Below are 15633 nucleotides of genomic sequence, written 5' to 3'. Positions count from 1 at the left end.
TGACATACTGTGACAGGTTTGGAAACAGGAGTGGCATCCACTTCCTAAATAACATGCCTCCAGAAACTCTATGAACTTTGATAAATGTCGATAGTTATAGAAAGGCTTCAGGCCTTTTGTTCATAGGGTCACTGTAATTCGTGCTTGACTCAAAGGCCATCAACACCATCAACACCACAACGTGTTCAATGTCATTTGAATGCTTTTAGCCTTTATGGATTGTGAGTAGTTTTCCAGTTGGAAGAAGTTCTCTTGGTCTAAAAGAAATTCCATCTTTGTGTAAGTGATAGTTGAAGGATATTGTTACCTTTCTGATAAAGATAAGCATATAGAATCTTTATTGGCACAGATTATGATGCTAATAATGGTGACCCAGGAAATCAAAAAATGTATTGCGATGGGAAAGTCTGCGGTTAGGGACCTCTCTAAAGTACTCAAGAGCAAACAGTGTCTCTCTGGAGACTAAGGTCCGCCTGATACAGGCCATGGTTTTTGCAATCACTTGTTATGCATCAGAGAGTTGGACAATGATTAGGGAGGATAGAAGGAGAATTGATGCCTTTGAGCTGTGGTGCTGGAGAAGAGTATTGAATGTTCCATGGACTGCTAAGAAAACAAATAGATTCATCCTAGAGAGGGTTAAACCAGGTTGCTCCTTGGAGGCAAGGATTCTGGGACTTCGTCTGACATACTTTGGACATGTTGTAAGGAGAGACAGATCTTTGGACAGGGACATCATGCTGGGCAAAGTGGAGGGACAGAGCAGGAGGGGAAGACCCTCTATGAGGTGGATTGATTCAGTGACTGGGGTAATCGGGATGGGTGTGTCAGAGGCAGTGCGATTGGCACAGGACAGAGCAGGGTTTAGGGCTGTTGTACATAGGGTCGCCTATGAGTCGCAAACGACTCGACAGCACATAACAACAACAACAACAACATTGCTGTCAAGTCAGAATCTAATCATTACTGAACCTCCACTGGATTTTCACCGGCTGTAAATCACACAGGAGATTTCCCAGTGGCATCCGTTTCCTAAACAACATGCCTCTGGAAACTCGATGAACGTCGAGAAATGTCAATAGTCACAGAAGGGTTTCAGGCCTTTTGTTCAGAGGGTTGCTATGAGTCATGCTCGACTCAAAGGCAATCAACAACAACTACGTCTACTACTCATCCCTTTTAATGTGAGGCTTGACAAGTAACAGAGAAAACTCCAGAAGTCTGGGACAATTTTAACTAATCTTTGAGCTCCTGCTCATCCATCTGCACAAGGCTTTGTGGTTAACTGGGAGAATTAATGTTGGACCAAAGTCACCTACATTATAATCAAGGAGTTGTTCGGGTATTAATAGATTCTGACTCACACAGCATATTAGCTGTGGAATGGTCTTATTCTAAAGGAGTAAAAGCACTAGTTAGCAAACCAGCAAGAGACAGACCTTGAGTCATTTTAACCTATTCAATCTCTCTTTGCATTGTCTCACTGCAAGAATCCTGAAAGGAGATCTCAAATTGGTGAAAAGGTCTGGCAGGGGATGGATCTGTCCAGAGAGCGAAACAGTAACACTCTAGCATCTGAAAGCTTTCTGATGATAGTAATAGATGCTCATCTCTTCTCCAGGGTCATCTCTGTGGTCTATCTTCTGCTTTTGCTTGAGATACAAACTCTTGTGGAATAGTGAACCTTGATTTTTGGCATCTAGCACCAACAAGAAGTAAATAAGTTTTTCAGATTTGGCAGGGACTTCAGAGCTGGTCTGGCCCATTTCCTCATGTGACAGGCAACTGTCCAGGTGACCTCACTAATGGAGTGTTGTGGTCATCGCTCTATTTCCGGGGCTGAGTACAGTGTGTGCCCCATGATAAGGCACACACACACACACACACACACACACACACACACACACACACACAGAGTTTGTGACTGAGTTTCTGGTTAAGAAGCCGCTTATTAAGGTTGGTGGTGGTGTACTGTGTAACAACAAACTGTGCTGCTAATCCAATGGTTGGGAGTTCAAATTCACCAATAGCTCCACAGGAGAAAAAAAGGTTGTTTTCTCCCTCAAGAAACCCAGCAGAAACTCTCCATTAGCCAGAACCAATGCCCTGGGCCCTGGGTTTGTGGTGTGAGAGGCAGAGGAAGGCTTGTACGGTGAATTCTCTCTAGAGCTGGTGGATATCACATCTTCTCTGTCTCTGCCGCACGGCCTCTATTAAAGCCAGTTAAAGCATTATGCTGTGTCACTGCGAGGTAGTCTCCAGTGGGCTCCAACTCACAGCAACCCTAGGTCACACAGTAAAACTCTGCATGCTCCACCTTCCCTGTGTTTGAGCTCACGCTAGCAGTTCCTATGTCAAGCCAGCTCACTGGGGGGTCTTTGAAAGTCACCTCAGGTTTCAGACAGAAAATTCAAGTGTTCAATGAATGACGCAGGGTATCTTGAGTTTTCTATTATACCAAAGGTTTGTCAAAAGGCACTGTGGGGTAGAGCCCTTAGCATCCTCTCTGTGGAGAACAAGGGGAAGGGACTTCTGCATTTCAGTAGAAGACGAGAGAACAGTTCAATAGGCATGTCCAATCTCTTTCTCTATCTGTGCACTTGGCCTTAGGAGTGGAGGAGGAACGGGTTTTTTTATCATATCTTTCACAACAAACTCGAAATTGTTTTCTCACTCTTTCAGAATCCATGTCTTTACCTTTATCAGGAATTATCAGATGTATCTGTTAAATGAGGCATGAGGCATATATAATTCTATCAAAACCTTTTCCTTCACACGTAGACAGATGGGATGAGCAGACTGTGACAAGTGCACATTTTTCTAGGATACAGAAGAAGTCTAAGTGCTCTCTTCTCCAAAGCCAGGCTGCTGGCAGTGTGTGCACATGAATTTGCTCTGCTGACGAAAAAAGTTTTTATCAGAAAATGTTTACAAATGTCTTAGAACACAATGGGCTTGCCATGAGTTGAAATTAACTTGATAGAAACCCTCAACATTTCCTTAGCACACTCCTTAGAAGCTGTATTTAGGAAAGTATGGTTCACACTGGACATATCATCAGGGAAGACCACTATTTCTAGAAAAAGACCTCTTGTTCTGTAAAGTAGATCAGCAAAGATGAGGGAAACTATGGGATGGACCATCGTATTCGCCAAAAAAATGGATTCAAACAGGTCGGTGATAATGCAGGTAGTACTGAGCAAGGCAATGTTTTGTCCTATTTACATAAGGCAGGCATCAATTAGAGACAATTCAGTGACAAACCGCCGGCAATTAAGGAGCTTGTCAAAGAATACACAACTGTCCTTTGTCTTTCCTGCCCATCCTGTTTTGCTGTGGGATGCCACGGAGTTGACTCGATCTCATACTGACCCTCGGGACAACAGATCTAACTAAGCCTTACCAATCTTTGTCACCCCTCTAACCTCTACCACACTTACGCCTGTTGTTGCCGTCGCTGTTAACCCACCTCCTTGAAGGTCTTCTTCTCCTTTGTTGACCCTCCAGCTTTCCCAACATGACACTCTTTCCCAAGGACTGACACCTCCTGATAACATGCTCCAAATACGTGAGACAAAAATCTTTGCTTTTCCGGAGCACTCTGGCTGCATGTCCTTCTAGGTAAATTTACTTGGGGCTTTTTTTAGTAGTCCACGCGCTACTAAAAACTCCTCATCAGCACCGCAATTTAAAGGCATCAATTTGCCTTTAATCTCTCTTAACTTACTGTCCAACTTTCATAAGCATAAGAAGCAACTGAAAACCCCATGATTTAGGTCAGGTGCAATGTAGTCTTTAAACAGATCTCTTTATTCTGTAGCCCCTTTTGAAGAGGTCTCTGACAACACACTGCCAAGACAATTATTTATCAAGGGTTAGGATTAGTTTAAGGTACATTACAAACCATGTTCTTTATTTTTAAAATGTTGGCTTATTTGTTGGCATTTTTAAGGAATTCAGCATAATGTATATTTCAAGAAAAATGAACTCTGATGTTCATTTAGATAAAGCTTGTTGCGCACTGAGTGAATCCCTTTATGTTTTCTGAACTTCAACCTTCGTGTCAGAAAAACACATGAAAACAAAAATACTCACTTGTATTGACTGCTATGAGATTTCACAGACATAGTGATGCCAAAAGCCTAGGACCCTGCCTGACAGATCACACGTGTGCAGTAGACTCTGAAGTGTTTCCAAGGGTTACGCTCTGCAGGTGACTCCAGGACGTGGACTGACACGAATCTGGACAGGTCAGCTCCAGAGCTCATCCTCACCCTGGCATGTCATGACAACACTGCCCCTTTCCCATTAGCAGGGAGCTCTGGTGGTGCTGCTGTAGGGAGTGGTACTGCTAACCCAAGGCAGTGACTCTGCCAGTTCGAATCCATCAGCAGCTCTTCCAGTGTGATTTACTGCCTCCTGAAAACCTGAGGAAGGGTCAGCGCTGAGTGCGTTCTGATTCAGCAGCCGTGAGTTTTAGCATTAGAACTGATGCCAACCTGCTCTGTGGGTGTGGGCAGGTGGAAGGCGGTGGTTGTTGGGAGTGTATTCCTTCTGTATTTTAATTGCTTTTCTTTTTCTCTGCCAAAAGAATGCAGCAGAACCATAGAACAGGCACCTGCCACCCTAACAATAACAAAGGGGGGGGGGCGTGGGGAAGCAGGATGCTTCCCAGAACTTGTAAACTCAGCTTTCAATTGCTAAGTCAGAAGCATTCCCAGCAGAGGGCAGTGCAGTCAAGATCTAGATAAGTGCACACTCGTTTTCGTGGAGTTGGTCCCAATCACGGCTGACCATGCAAGGTGTTTCCCAGGCTGTAAATGCCGCTGAGGAGACTGTCCTTCTCTCTCCCTATGAGACGGGGCTGCAGGTGGATTCAAAGCACCACAGAGGTGTCAACTTTGGGTTAGCTGCACAATTCCTGAGGGGCCACGCCGTCAGAACGCCTTACACACACAATAACAACGACAGTACTAACTGAGCCCTGAGTGACATGTACTCGGGGCTGGTCTAATGTGGAGATTGTCTCCTCTTAGACACACACGCCTTTTCCAGGGGGAGAACACCACATCTCCTCAGATGAGAAGAAGAAACTCAGTCACAGAGATGGTGACTTGCAGGGTCCCACATCCAGTAATGATGGAGCTGGAACTGAATGCCAGGAATGTCTGATCTGAATGTGTGTTCTCACAGCTTTACCAGAGGGCCTCCACGGATGGGGCAGAGAACACAGCCTGTCAGGTTAGTAAGGTGGAGGGAAGACCGTGAGTGTAGAGCTGTGATTTCTAGCAAGAAAACCAAGCAAGAGCAAGAGCTAAGGAGAAGAGCAAAGGGCAAAACAGACGGAAATGGGAGAGAGAGGGGAACCAGAGAAAGTACTAGAGGTGAGGGAACAGAAGCAAAAGCCTCATTATTTATTTGTAATGACAGTCTTAAAAAGAGCAACCTTTTGACATCTCTGGATAAAGTCTGAAGACCTTTTAGAACTTGAAATTGGTAGTGAAGGTGTTCTCTAGAAGTCATTCAAGCCAAGAAGCTAGGAACCAACCTTTCAATGTCGGGGTCTCTAAGATGCATCTTGATGCCTCACTGCGGTTAAGAGTTCACAGTAAAAGAAAGAAACAGAACAGAACATGAGTTACCACCACCACAAAACGGCAGACGCTAAGATTTGGAACAGTCGACCCAAGTCAAAAAGCGACAAAATGGATCTCGGACTATTTATACTATGATTCATTAACTGTATGACCTCGCCAGAAGCTCTGGTGGCCAAATGGTTAATTAACTGCACTGCCAACTCAAAGGTGCACAGTTTGAATCCCGTAGCTGCTCCATGAGAGAAAGAGGGTCTAAGCAAGCTTTCCAGTGTCAACAGATCTCACAGAAACACAAATACTACACGTGACCTCTCAGCAGACAGAAGGGGTCAGGGTGACACAGGCACTGCAGCACTCTAGACTGTGGGGTTCTGGTTGTTAAACTCCCTCCTGTCCATCACTGGCCGGGAAGCAGCCAAACAGCCAAACCTCCAGAAATGTATATGCATGTGTGTGTGTGTGTGTGTACACGCATGTGTGTCTGTGTCTTCAGAAGTAAGGAGTGGTGCTGGGATGTGGGCTTTGTTGATTCTGCACTTCTCACCCAGCCTGGAGCCCCCAAAAGAGAGCCGTCAGATCCAACTCCAACTCTTTTGCTTTCACAAGATGAAGCATAAACCAAGGAAACAAAGCCTGTCCTCCATGTCACCTCTTTGTTGGCTCTGTGGATGTTGTGTAGGGATGTGACGCTTGGAAGTTCTGCAGCCACGCTGGGGCCCCAAGTGGGCTCTGAGGTACTGAACCTTTCTTCCACTGACATCAGCATTGCTAGTTCCATATCCTTGAGCTCACCCTTGATGAGTCTCTCTCTGTTAAACGGGCCGACCAAAGCCAACAGCCCCGGCACTCATCCATGGGCCGGCCCTGGCTGCAGTCCTCCAGCGGCTTCCCTTCACACGGCTGCTTCTCACTCTGCAGCCCCTCCTCGCCGGCCTTCTCAATGCAGCGCAGTGTGGCTTCTGCTCAGGCTGTGCTCCCACTAAAGGCTTTGCTCCTCCTCCAAGATCTGGCTAATGAGCGCTCACCTCCAGGAAGCAGCGCTGGCACCCGCCTCTCAACATCCTCCTCCACCGGCGTGGATGGAGTTGGCTGTTCCTCCTCCCTCCTTCCCTCACAGCGTGCCTTTGATTCCTCGCAAAGCTGACTGTACCACATTGAAATGGTGTTCCTCTCTCCAACCACCCTATAAACTTCCTAAAGAAAAGGACTGCGCTCGCCCTGCTCCTTCCTCTATCTGCACAAAGACGTTTGCAACACAAACAGATTTCATACATAACTGCAAATGAGGCATCATTGGAAAAGGGTGGGCGGGTCTCTCCCCGTGTGATTAACTGCCTCTAAAAACACGCCGGAGGGTCAGTTATGGGTCGGTTCTGTCTCAGTGGAACACAACAATAACAACAGCATGTGAATCAGCTCTTAAGAGTTTAATGAGCAGCAATGTAATTTTGTGAACAAAGTCCAAGGGCTTCCTCTTTCAACGCACATAAGGACAAAGGAGCCGAGCTGCCTGGTCCGTCCCACTGCACACACTGAAGGCTCAGCTGTGACAGAGGTGATGGACCAGTTTTTAAATCACCCACGGGTACAGGGAATACATTACCTGATGGTTTTAATCATGCTGAGGCCCATTTCAACACAGCAGTGGGCATGGTCCTGGCGGGGTTCAGGAAGCCCAGAAACACAGTAGTAGCAGTCTCCCAGAATCTTAATGCGCAGGCAGTGATGTTCCTGGAAGGACAGGATGGGAGAAGAAAGGGTGGTATCAGCAGACGGGTCAGTGCTTCTGAAGTCTGGGGACACCGGAGGAGGTTCAGGCTTCTTCACATTAGGAACAGGAGAACATTTCTTGAAACTCAGTCCTTCTACCGTCTCTTAGCAAATGTGGGGCATGTGTCAAGGGGTGTGTGTGGGGTGCAATGGAATATGCTGAACGAGACAAAACTTGTCTCTCTCTACTTGGCTCTCCACAATCTAACCCCATGATCTGCACATCAGTTACCTGGACGGGCAAGGTGAAAGGTGAGCGTTCTGTATGTACACTCAAGTGTCCCCCACCAATCTAGCTGCCAGGGTATCTTCCTTTTCAGAACAAGTTTCTGACTTAACCGTTCTCAGCATTCTTCAGCTTAACAATGTTATTGAGGTGGTTGTTAGGTGCTACTGAGTCAACTATAGCTCACAGCAATCCTATGAAGAGCAGGCCTGAACCCTGCCCTACCCTGCTCTAGCTTCATCAGCTCCGATATGCTGGAACCCTCTGCTACAGTCACTGCATCAACCTGTCTTGCTGGAGGTCTTCCTCTCTCTCTCTGACCCTCCACCTTTCTCAGCATCATGTGGTTTCCCAAGGAGAGCCTCCTCCTGACGACATGCCCCACGTACATAAGATGCTGTTTCACTATCCCTGTCCAACAATAAGCACTTGAGAATATAAAACCACTTCGTTGTTGAGTCAAGAATGACTCATTGTGACCTTATGAATAACAGGTCTGAACCCTATCTTATCCTCATATCTGACAGACTTGTGTCCAGTGGTACAATCACTGTGTCAGTGCATCTCATTGAGAGTCTTCCTCTCTTCTGCTCGTCTAACCAAGCATGATGCCCCTCTCGCGGAAAAGCCACTCCTAACAACATGCTCAGAGTGTGTTAGCTGAAGCTTCGCCATCCTTACCTCTGAGCAGCACTCTGCTTGCACTTTCCCTACCACTTATCTGCTTGTCTTTTCATTTCACCTCTATGTGAAATTCTTGTTCAGTAAGAGGACGGGCACCCTAGGAAGAGGGCCTGATTAAATCGTATTCTCCTTTGACTCATTTATTACTTCATAAATTTGTTCACTGAAAAAGAAAATTCAAGTGTGTATCTATGATTAGCCAGGCATTGTGGCTGGGTGCTGAGGCCTCAGAGCTGATTAACAGGAACTGCAACAACAGGCTTACGCGCAGCAGAGACACTGAGGATGGCACAGGGTCGACAGATGTTGTTCTGCTGTACACAGGGTCACTGAGGGGTGGAAGTGACTCAGTATCTAACAACAATTATGCACTTGGATGAGATGTGCTCACCAAGTTGTGCCAAGGAATCTGGAGGACAACCACCTGGCCTACTGACTGGAAGAGATCTATCATTTGTTTTCATTCCAAAGAAAGGTGATCTGACAGAGTGCGAAAATTATCAAACAGTATCATTGATTTCACATGCAAGCAAGATTCTACTGAAGATTATCCAAAAATGACTGGAACAGCACATCAACAGAGAACTGCTGGAAGTGCAAGCTGGGTTTAGAAGGGGCCACGGCAGTAGGGATATTATAGCTAATGTCAGATGGATCTTGGCTGAAAGCAGAGAGTACCAGAGCAATGTCTATCTGTGTTTCATCGACTATGCAAAGGCATTTGATTGTGTGGATCACAACAAACTGTGACTGACTCTGAGAACAATGGGAATCCCAGAACACTTGATTGTGCTTATGTGAAACCTATACTTGGAGCAGGATGCAGTTGTCAGAACAGAGAAAGGAAACACTGCATGGCTCAAAATTGGGAAGGGTGTGCGTGAAGGATGTGTCCTATCTCCATACCTTTTCAATCTATATGCGGAACAGATTTTCGGGAGGGTGGGCTCTATGAGGAGAAGAGTGGCATCAGGATTGGAGGCAGATTCCTCAATGAAGGGACAGCAGAAACCCCATTTTTTATAAACCCCCATTAATGCTAGAGGCAGAAGCAGGCCATAAAAATTCTTAGCTTAGGGCAAACACGAGTGCCCCAGGTAAAACCTGGTCTGTCCTTGAAAAGTAAAGAATTAACTACGTGACACAAAAAGAGTAAAGGCGGGCAAAGTAGCCAGCCCATCAAAAGCCAACCAAATGACTGATCCCTCGGCCTGCCAATCTCTCTGCCCTAACAGGGGCACTCAAAGAAGGGCTATAAAAGCAAAAGGGAGGGGGAACTCAAGGCTTTTTTCCTTCACCATCTTCCTGAGGAAGGAGGAAAGTCTCCACATGTGGAAATAATATAATAAACGCTCTTGAAATTTCAGACGTGTTTTTAGATTTCTTTGAGAGGCATTTCGTGGGCAGAACACTCAACAACCTGCATTATGCAGATGACACAACCCTGCTTGCTGAAACTGAGGAGGACTTGTGCTTGCTGCAGAAGGTCAAGGACTGCAGCCTTCAATATGAACTGAAGCTCAACATCAAGAAAACAAAGATTCTCACCACTGGGCCCATTGGCAGCATCTTGACAGAGGATGAAGAGACTGAGATTATTAACAGCTTCAGTTTGCTTGGCTCTACAATCAACACTCTTGGTACCAACAGACAGACAATTAAAAGACAAATTGCACTGGGAAAGTCTGCTGTCAGAGATCTCTCCAAAGTACTGAAGAACAATGATGCCAGTCTGGAGACTAAGGTGCACCTGATACAGGCAATACTTGCTATGCATCAGAAAGCTGGATGATGACTAGGGAATGATAGAAGAACTGATGCCTTTGACCTGTGGTGCTGGAGAAGAATACTGAATATACCGTGGACGGCTAGGAGAACAAACTAGTTTGTTCTGGAGAGGGTTAAGCCAGGTTACTACTCCTTGGAGGCAAGGATTCTGAGGCTTCATCTGACATACTTTGGACATGTTGCAAGGCAGGATCAGTCCTTGGAGAGGGACGTCATGCTTGGGAGGGTGGAGGGACAGAGCAGGAGAGAAAAACTCTTGATGAGATGGATTGATTCAGTAACTGGGGTAGTGGGGGTAGGTGTGTCAGAGACTGTAAGATTGGGATAGAGTAGAACAGTGTTAGGGCTGTTGTACATAGGATTGCTATGAGTCACAAGTGATTCTACGGCACATAACAACAACAACAAACAACAACAACAACAACATGAGATGGATTGACTCAGCGACTGGGGTAACGAGGGTAGGTATGTCAGAGACAATAAGGTTGGTTCAAGATAGCCAGGATTCAGAGCTGTGTTATACGTAGGGTCAATATGAGTTGCAAGTGACTTGACGGCACATAATGACAACATCCTATGTCAACAGAGTTAATCTTCACTATAAACCCATGAGGGTTTATTGAACTTATTCGATAATTCAGACCCAAGAGTCATTTTGGTCAAGACACACTTTGTCAAATTCTCCAAAAGCTACAAGCAGCAAGGAAATGGCATGTGCTTTTTCAGTTGGCTGGAAGGGCTACAGTTCCAGATTTCAGCAGAAGGAGAGTTGGAGGGATTAGAGCACGGGGGGTAAGAGTCACCCAGCACAGACTTAAATCTCAGACCTCTCAACTCTTTGCTGGGTAATTCACGTCTCCATTAAGCCTGGAGACAATTCTGATGGTGGTCTGCCTCCCTGTGTGCCTGTGAGGCTGAAATGATGTGAGGCACGGAAGGCTTGGTGCAGGGCCTGGCCTGGCTGTCTGATGATGCCATGGTCTCCACTCCTCGCTGATTCCTATCTCTACAGGGATCACAGGTGCCTTGGTATCCTTGGAGGGATGAGCTGGACAAATGACCTTCTAGAACTGAAGCCCAGGGAATGTACGGCTCTATGGGTGGACAGTTCTCCCCGGAGGAGCAGGATTAGAGGTGGCTGCCAATGGAAAGGACCAATGAGACACCAGCAGAGCTGTCAACACGCTGGGCCTGCCAAGGTGGATACACTGGTCCTGCCAAGGTGGACGGCAGAATGGTGCTGTCTTTCCAATCACATCAGGAGTCGGGCCATTATGTTTGAGAAACAAAGGATGAAATCATCTTCCCAATAAAACACATTAGACAAATTAGGCAAAGGGGGTCAGAACTGGCTCCAGTGCTTCCCTGTCTGGCCCACGTCTCCAGGGCCCTGCCAACCTTCCCACTGGGCACAGATGCCATCTTCAGAAACCTGATGGCATCAACAACTTCCCAGGCTTATTTTTAGAGCCCTGGTTTCTGCCCACTGTTTGTTTCAGTGCAGCAAAGTTTGCCTTTGGGAAGGATCGAGTGTCACAGCTATCATGGAACTTGGGCCTGCCTTGTCCACTGGTCCTGGTGACTGTCTTTGCTGTGTGGTGATGGATTTGTGGTGCTTCCTTGGAAGAATACAAAAATTATATCCTCTTAAAATCCCTCACTCTGGGACTTTAAGAAAAATAATACTGAAATGAATGGTAAGATTGCTTTTAAAATATCACATCGACTGAGAACCTTTCATAGGACACAATTTTTTCGCTTTGCCTACTCTGATTGTTGTCAAATGAGAACTGACTCACGTCTGGCCCTGCAGTGGAGTTCTGGAGGCTGTAAAATCGCATGGAAGGAGACTGCCCTTCTCTTTATTCTGCAGAGCAGCTGTGGACTTGAACTTCCTGCCTTTGGGTTGGCAGCACAACTCCTTACTCAACTAGTGCTCCCTGATAGAATAAAGGAAAGTTACTTTATACACGAATTCTCCACTATTTACACCAAAAGGAACTCTGGCCTAGTCCATAGCGTGTTACATGGCTAACTAGCCAGCCAATAGACCTGGCAGGGTCCCAAAGGCAGTGAATTTGATTTTCCGTTTTATTTATACTGAGACACTAGGTGCAAATGTTTAACACACTCAGATACAATCAGAAAGGTTGAAAGTTCAAGTTCACCCTTGGAAGAAAGGCCTGGTGATTTGATCCGAGAGATCTGAACAGATTTCACCTTGAGTTGATTCCCACTCATGGTGACCCACGACTCTACAGAAACATAGGGTCACTTTCCTTCCACGACACTGCGGGGGTAGGGCGGATCTGAACTGCCAACCTTCAGGGTATTCTTTGAACATGCATCGTTCGTGCCACCCAGAGAGTTTACTCAGTCCTCAACTCAAGGCAGTCCAGTCAAAATGGACTTGAAGCTGACCCTCCAGAGAGCTTTCAGAGGCTGTAAACGGCACAGAGGGTGATGACGCATCATTCTCCCTCATGATGGTTTTGAACCCCCAGAGAGGTGCTGCCTCTAAGTCAGGAGCACAGCGCCCTGCGCACTATGCCCCAGACCTCAGTGACCGAAAACTCGCTCAGAGTGCACCTCTCCTCACCACATGGGGGCGTCCTGAGTCAGCATCAGCTCCAGAGTGAGGGGTTTACTGACGCTCAATACGTTTAGCTCTGTAAAGCTTTGCTAGTCCTCTGATCTTTTTTATTTTTATCTCACACCCACTAGTTACAACATCCTGATACTTGTCTGGGAAGGAGCATGTGGAAACCTCTGACTGCCTTTTTTTCTGGTGTTGCAGCTAAGAACACTGAAGTGGGCGGCCAGAGCTGGCGATGCGATTGGTCAGGTCACTTCACCCGGGAATGTCCTTCTGGGATGGAATGGGCTGTGCATGACTCAGGCTGAGAGTAGACTCTGCTGTCAACGTTCTGCTGGGATCTGCCTCTGTATTGGGAACAGGGAGGGGTGGTGGGTAGGGAGAAGCCTGCCGTGGTCAGAGGCTCGGGCCTAAGGCCACTGGGCTGCTTCTGTCACCTGCTTACTCTCCTCTGGGGCTCTGTGGCTGAAATCTTTATGACAGGAGAGCTCCTCATCGCCCTCTCATGCAGCAGCTGGCGGATTTGAATTGCTGACTGTTCTCTCAGCATGCCACATGTAACCAAGCTTCCTTAAGAATAGAGGCCTGCCAGTGTAGTCCAGTTAAACGCACCAGCGGTTTGACCTTGGCTACGCCATTTAAGTAAGATGAGTTCCAATTCCCATGTGTGACTGTGTTGAAATAATCAATATGATCTTTAAGTTGTAACAACTTCAGAGGAACCCTGGTCGTCGGTCACAATGACGACGACACTCAGAGCTAGAAGAGCAGCCTTCTCAGTGTTCCACAAGCTGCTCCTTACTCTTCGTCTTTGAGCCTGACACTGAACCTGAACAGGAAGGGCAGGTAGGATTTACTTCTGTCCTATAGACATGAAAAACTGTGACGCATGAAGTATATATGCCTTAGCTAAAGTCTGGTGGCTAAAAGTATTCAACTAACCTGATGCGATTCACACCAAGCCCTCATCAACGACGTTCCCGTTAAAAAAAAATATATTATCTATATGAATGTATAAAACACAATGTACAATGAATGGTTATATGTAAATAAACTTTTAAGAAATTTTAAATTAAAAAAAAAGAAGATACTATGATAAACACACATGTGCCTAATATTAGGGAGCTGCAAAGTTAACAGAACTGAAAAGAAAAATAAAAGAATCTGAAGCAAAAAAAAAAAAAGAGAAGTGAAAATACTTTGGAAAATGTTAAGCGGACACAGTTTTTACCGAATATATACTATGTGCCTAACCCCCTGTCATAAAGTTGATTCTGACTCAAGCAGACCACCAGAGGGTCTCCAAAGTTGTAAATCTTTATGAAACAAGACTGCCTATCTTTCTTCTATGAGCAGCTGGTAGATTTGAACGAACAATCTTTCAGGTAGCAGTTCAACTCATAACCACCACACCATTAGAGCTTCTTAGTCCGTGTCTTGTTCTGTTAAATGTATTGTCATTCCTGGGAGCCACTGAGTTGGAGCCGACTCGCAGGTGACCCTTTAGCAGGTATTCTGAGGCAGTAAATCGCACAAGAGGAGACTAGCCATCCTTTTCCTGCAAAGCAGCTGGTGAAGGATGGGCCATCTCCTCCGTGGGGTTTGCTGTCTCTGAAAATCTGCTAGAGGGTCAGCTGTGGGTCATTACTGCCTTGATGGCACACAACAACAACAACAAATAAGTATTTTTAAAAGCTTGCCTTCTATCTTATCTGTCAAGTTCTAACAATTGCAAGAAGATCTTTCTGCTCAAATCTTAAATTCTATGAGAGCTGCTGGATGCCCTGCTGTAATATCCAAGCAACATCTACCAAAAACCGCTTTGAAAAGTTCATGTGATGGAAGAAGGATGGCTTGGAAAAATATATTCATAAAGAAAAAGAAAGTAAGACAAGGGAGATCTCAACATTTTGATCAAGATGGCCTTATTATAATCCTTTTCCTCTCATATTGATAACTTACACAACATCAGATTTTTGAATAATCCATGGAACTTTTATGGAGATAAAACCTCTGGCCCTATGATCAGTTCTGATGCTCTGAGCCCCTTCAGGGCACAGTGTAACTGCCCCCAGGCTTTCTAAGGCCATAAATCTTTGCAGAAGCAGATTGCCACGGCTTTCTCCTGTGGAGAGGCTGGTATGTTGAAGACCAGGGTAAAGTATTTTCTTAAATATTAATAATGAGAACACCAAGAATATAGGAGAAGAACAGAGGTAAAGCAGGGGGTGAACAGTTCTCAAACAACTGAAGCAAACTGACTCGCTGATTCCAGCTTCCCTGTCTTTATTGAAAACTGCCAGGGAGTAAATTACAAAGAAAATCCAAGGCAGGTGAAACTAAGTTTTTCCTATTAAAAACCTTCTGCTGACTCAGGAGGGAGGGGTTAGCAAATACAATGCAAGAATCCTGGAAACGCTTAAGGATTGCCTTAGTGTCTACACCTGGAAACATTTAACGATTGCCTTAGTGCTTCAGGATTAATTCCAGCTGGTACCAGCCTCCCTCAGAACCTGAAGTAGCATTCTACTTATTGTTGTTGTTTGGTGCCGTCGAGTGGTAGACGACTCATAGCGACCCTATGAATGAACAGCCTGAGCACTGTTCGTACATAGAGTTTCCAGAGGCAAGCCATTTTGGAAGTGGATGCTGCTCCTGCTTCCAGGCTTGATTTAGTCAGGAAGCTCCAGCCAACACTCTCCACCGTGGGTACCCGTTACCACGATTGGCACATCACTGTCACAGGCTTCAGCATCACAGCAACCACGAGTTACCTCTGTACAGCAACGCACAGACCAGTGCTATACCACCTAGAAGAACGTTTGACAGGAAAACAATTTGAACCTGGCCGAAGGCCACAAATGACAATCACCCACCTTCGGCTTGGTAGCATAACTTCCTTTCCACTAGGCCAACGTAGCTCTCTCTTATTCTATTTATTACAAATATTTAATATAAAATTTGGTTTCCCA

General features: G+C 45.8%; 1 protein-coding gene across 2 annotated transcripts in view; it reads right to left on the bottom strand.

The window, feature by feature from the left end:
* Positions 1 to 15633, bottom strand: part of ADCY8 (adenylate cyclase 8 (brain)) — a 225251-nt gene that overhangs the window by 110883 nt on the left and 98735 nt on the right. For both annotated transcript variants that reach the window (XM_006879284.1, XM_006879285.1), the window contains exon 5: positions 7201 to 7328. In XM_006879284.1, the coding sequence (XP_006879346.1) occupies positions 7201 to 7328 (128 nt within the window). The remainder of the gene's footprint in view (positions 1 to 7200; positions 7329 to 15633) is intronic.

This window comes from Elephantulus edwardii, unplaced genomic scaffold (genome assembly GCF_000299155.1).
Source record: "Elephantulus edwardii isolate Elephantulus edwardi_28Jun2011 unplaced genomic scaffold, EleEdw1.0 scaffold00003, whole genome shotgun sequence".
Taxonomy (NCBI): Eukaryota; Metazoa; Chordata; class Mammalia; order Macroscelidea; family Macroscelididae; genus Elephantulus; species Elephantulus edwardii.
This window is presented reverse-complemented; position numbering and strand designations above follow the sequence as displayed.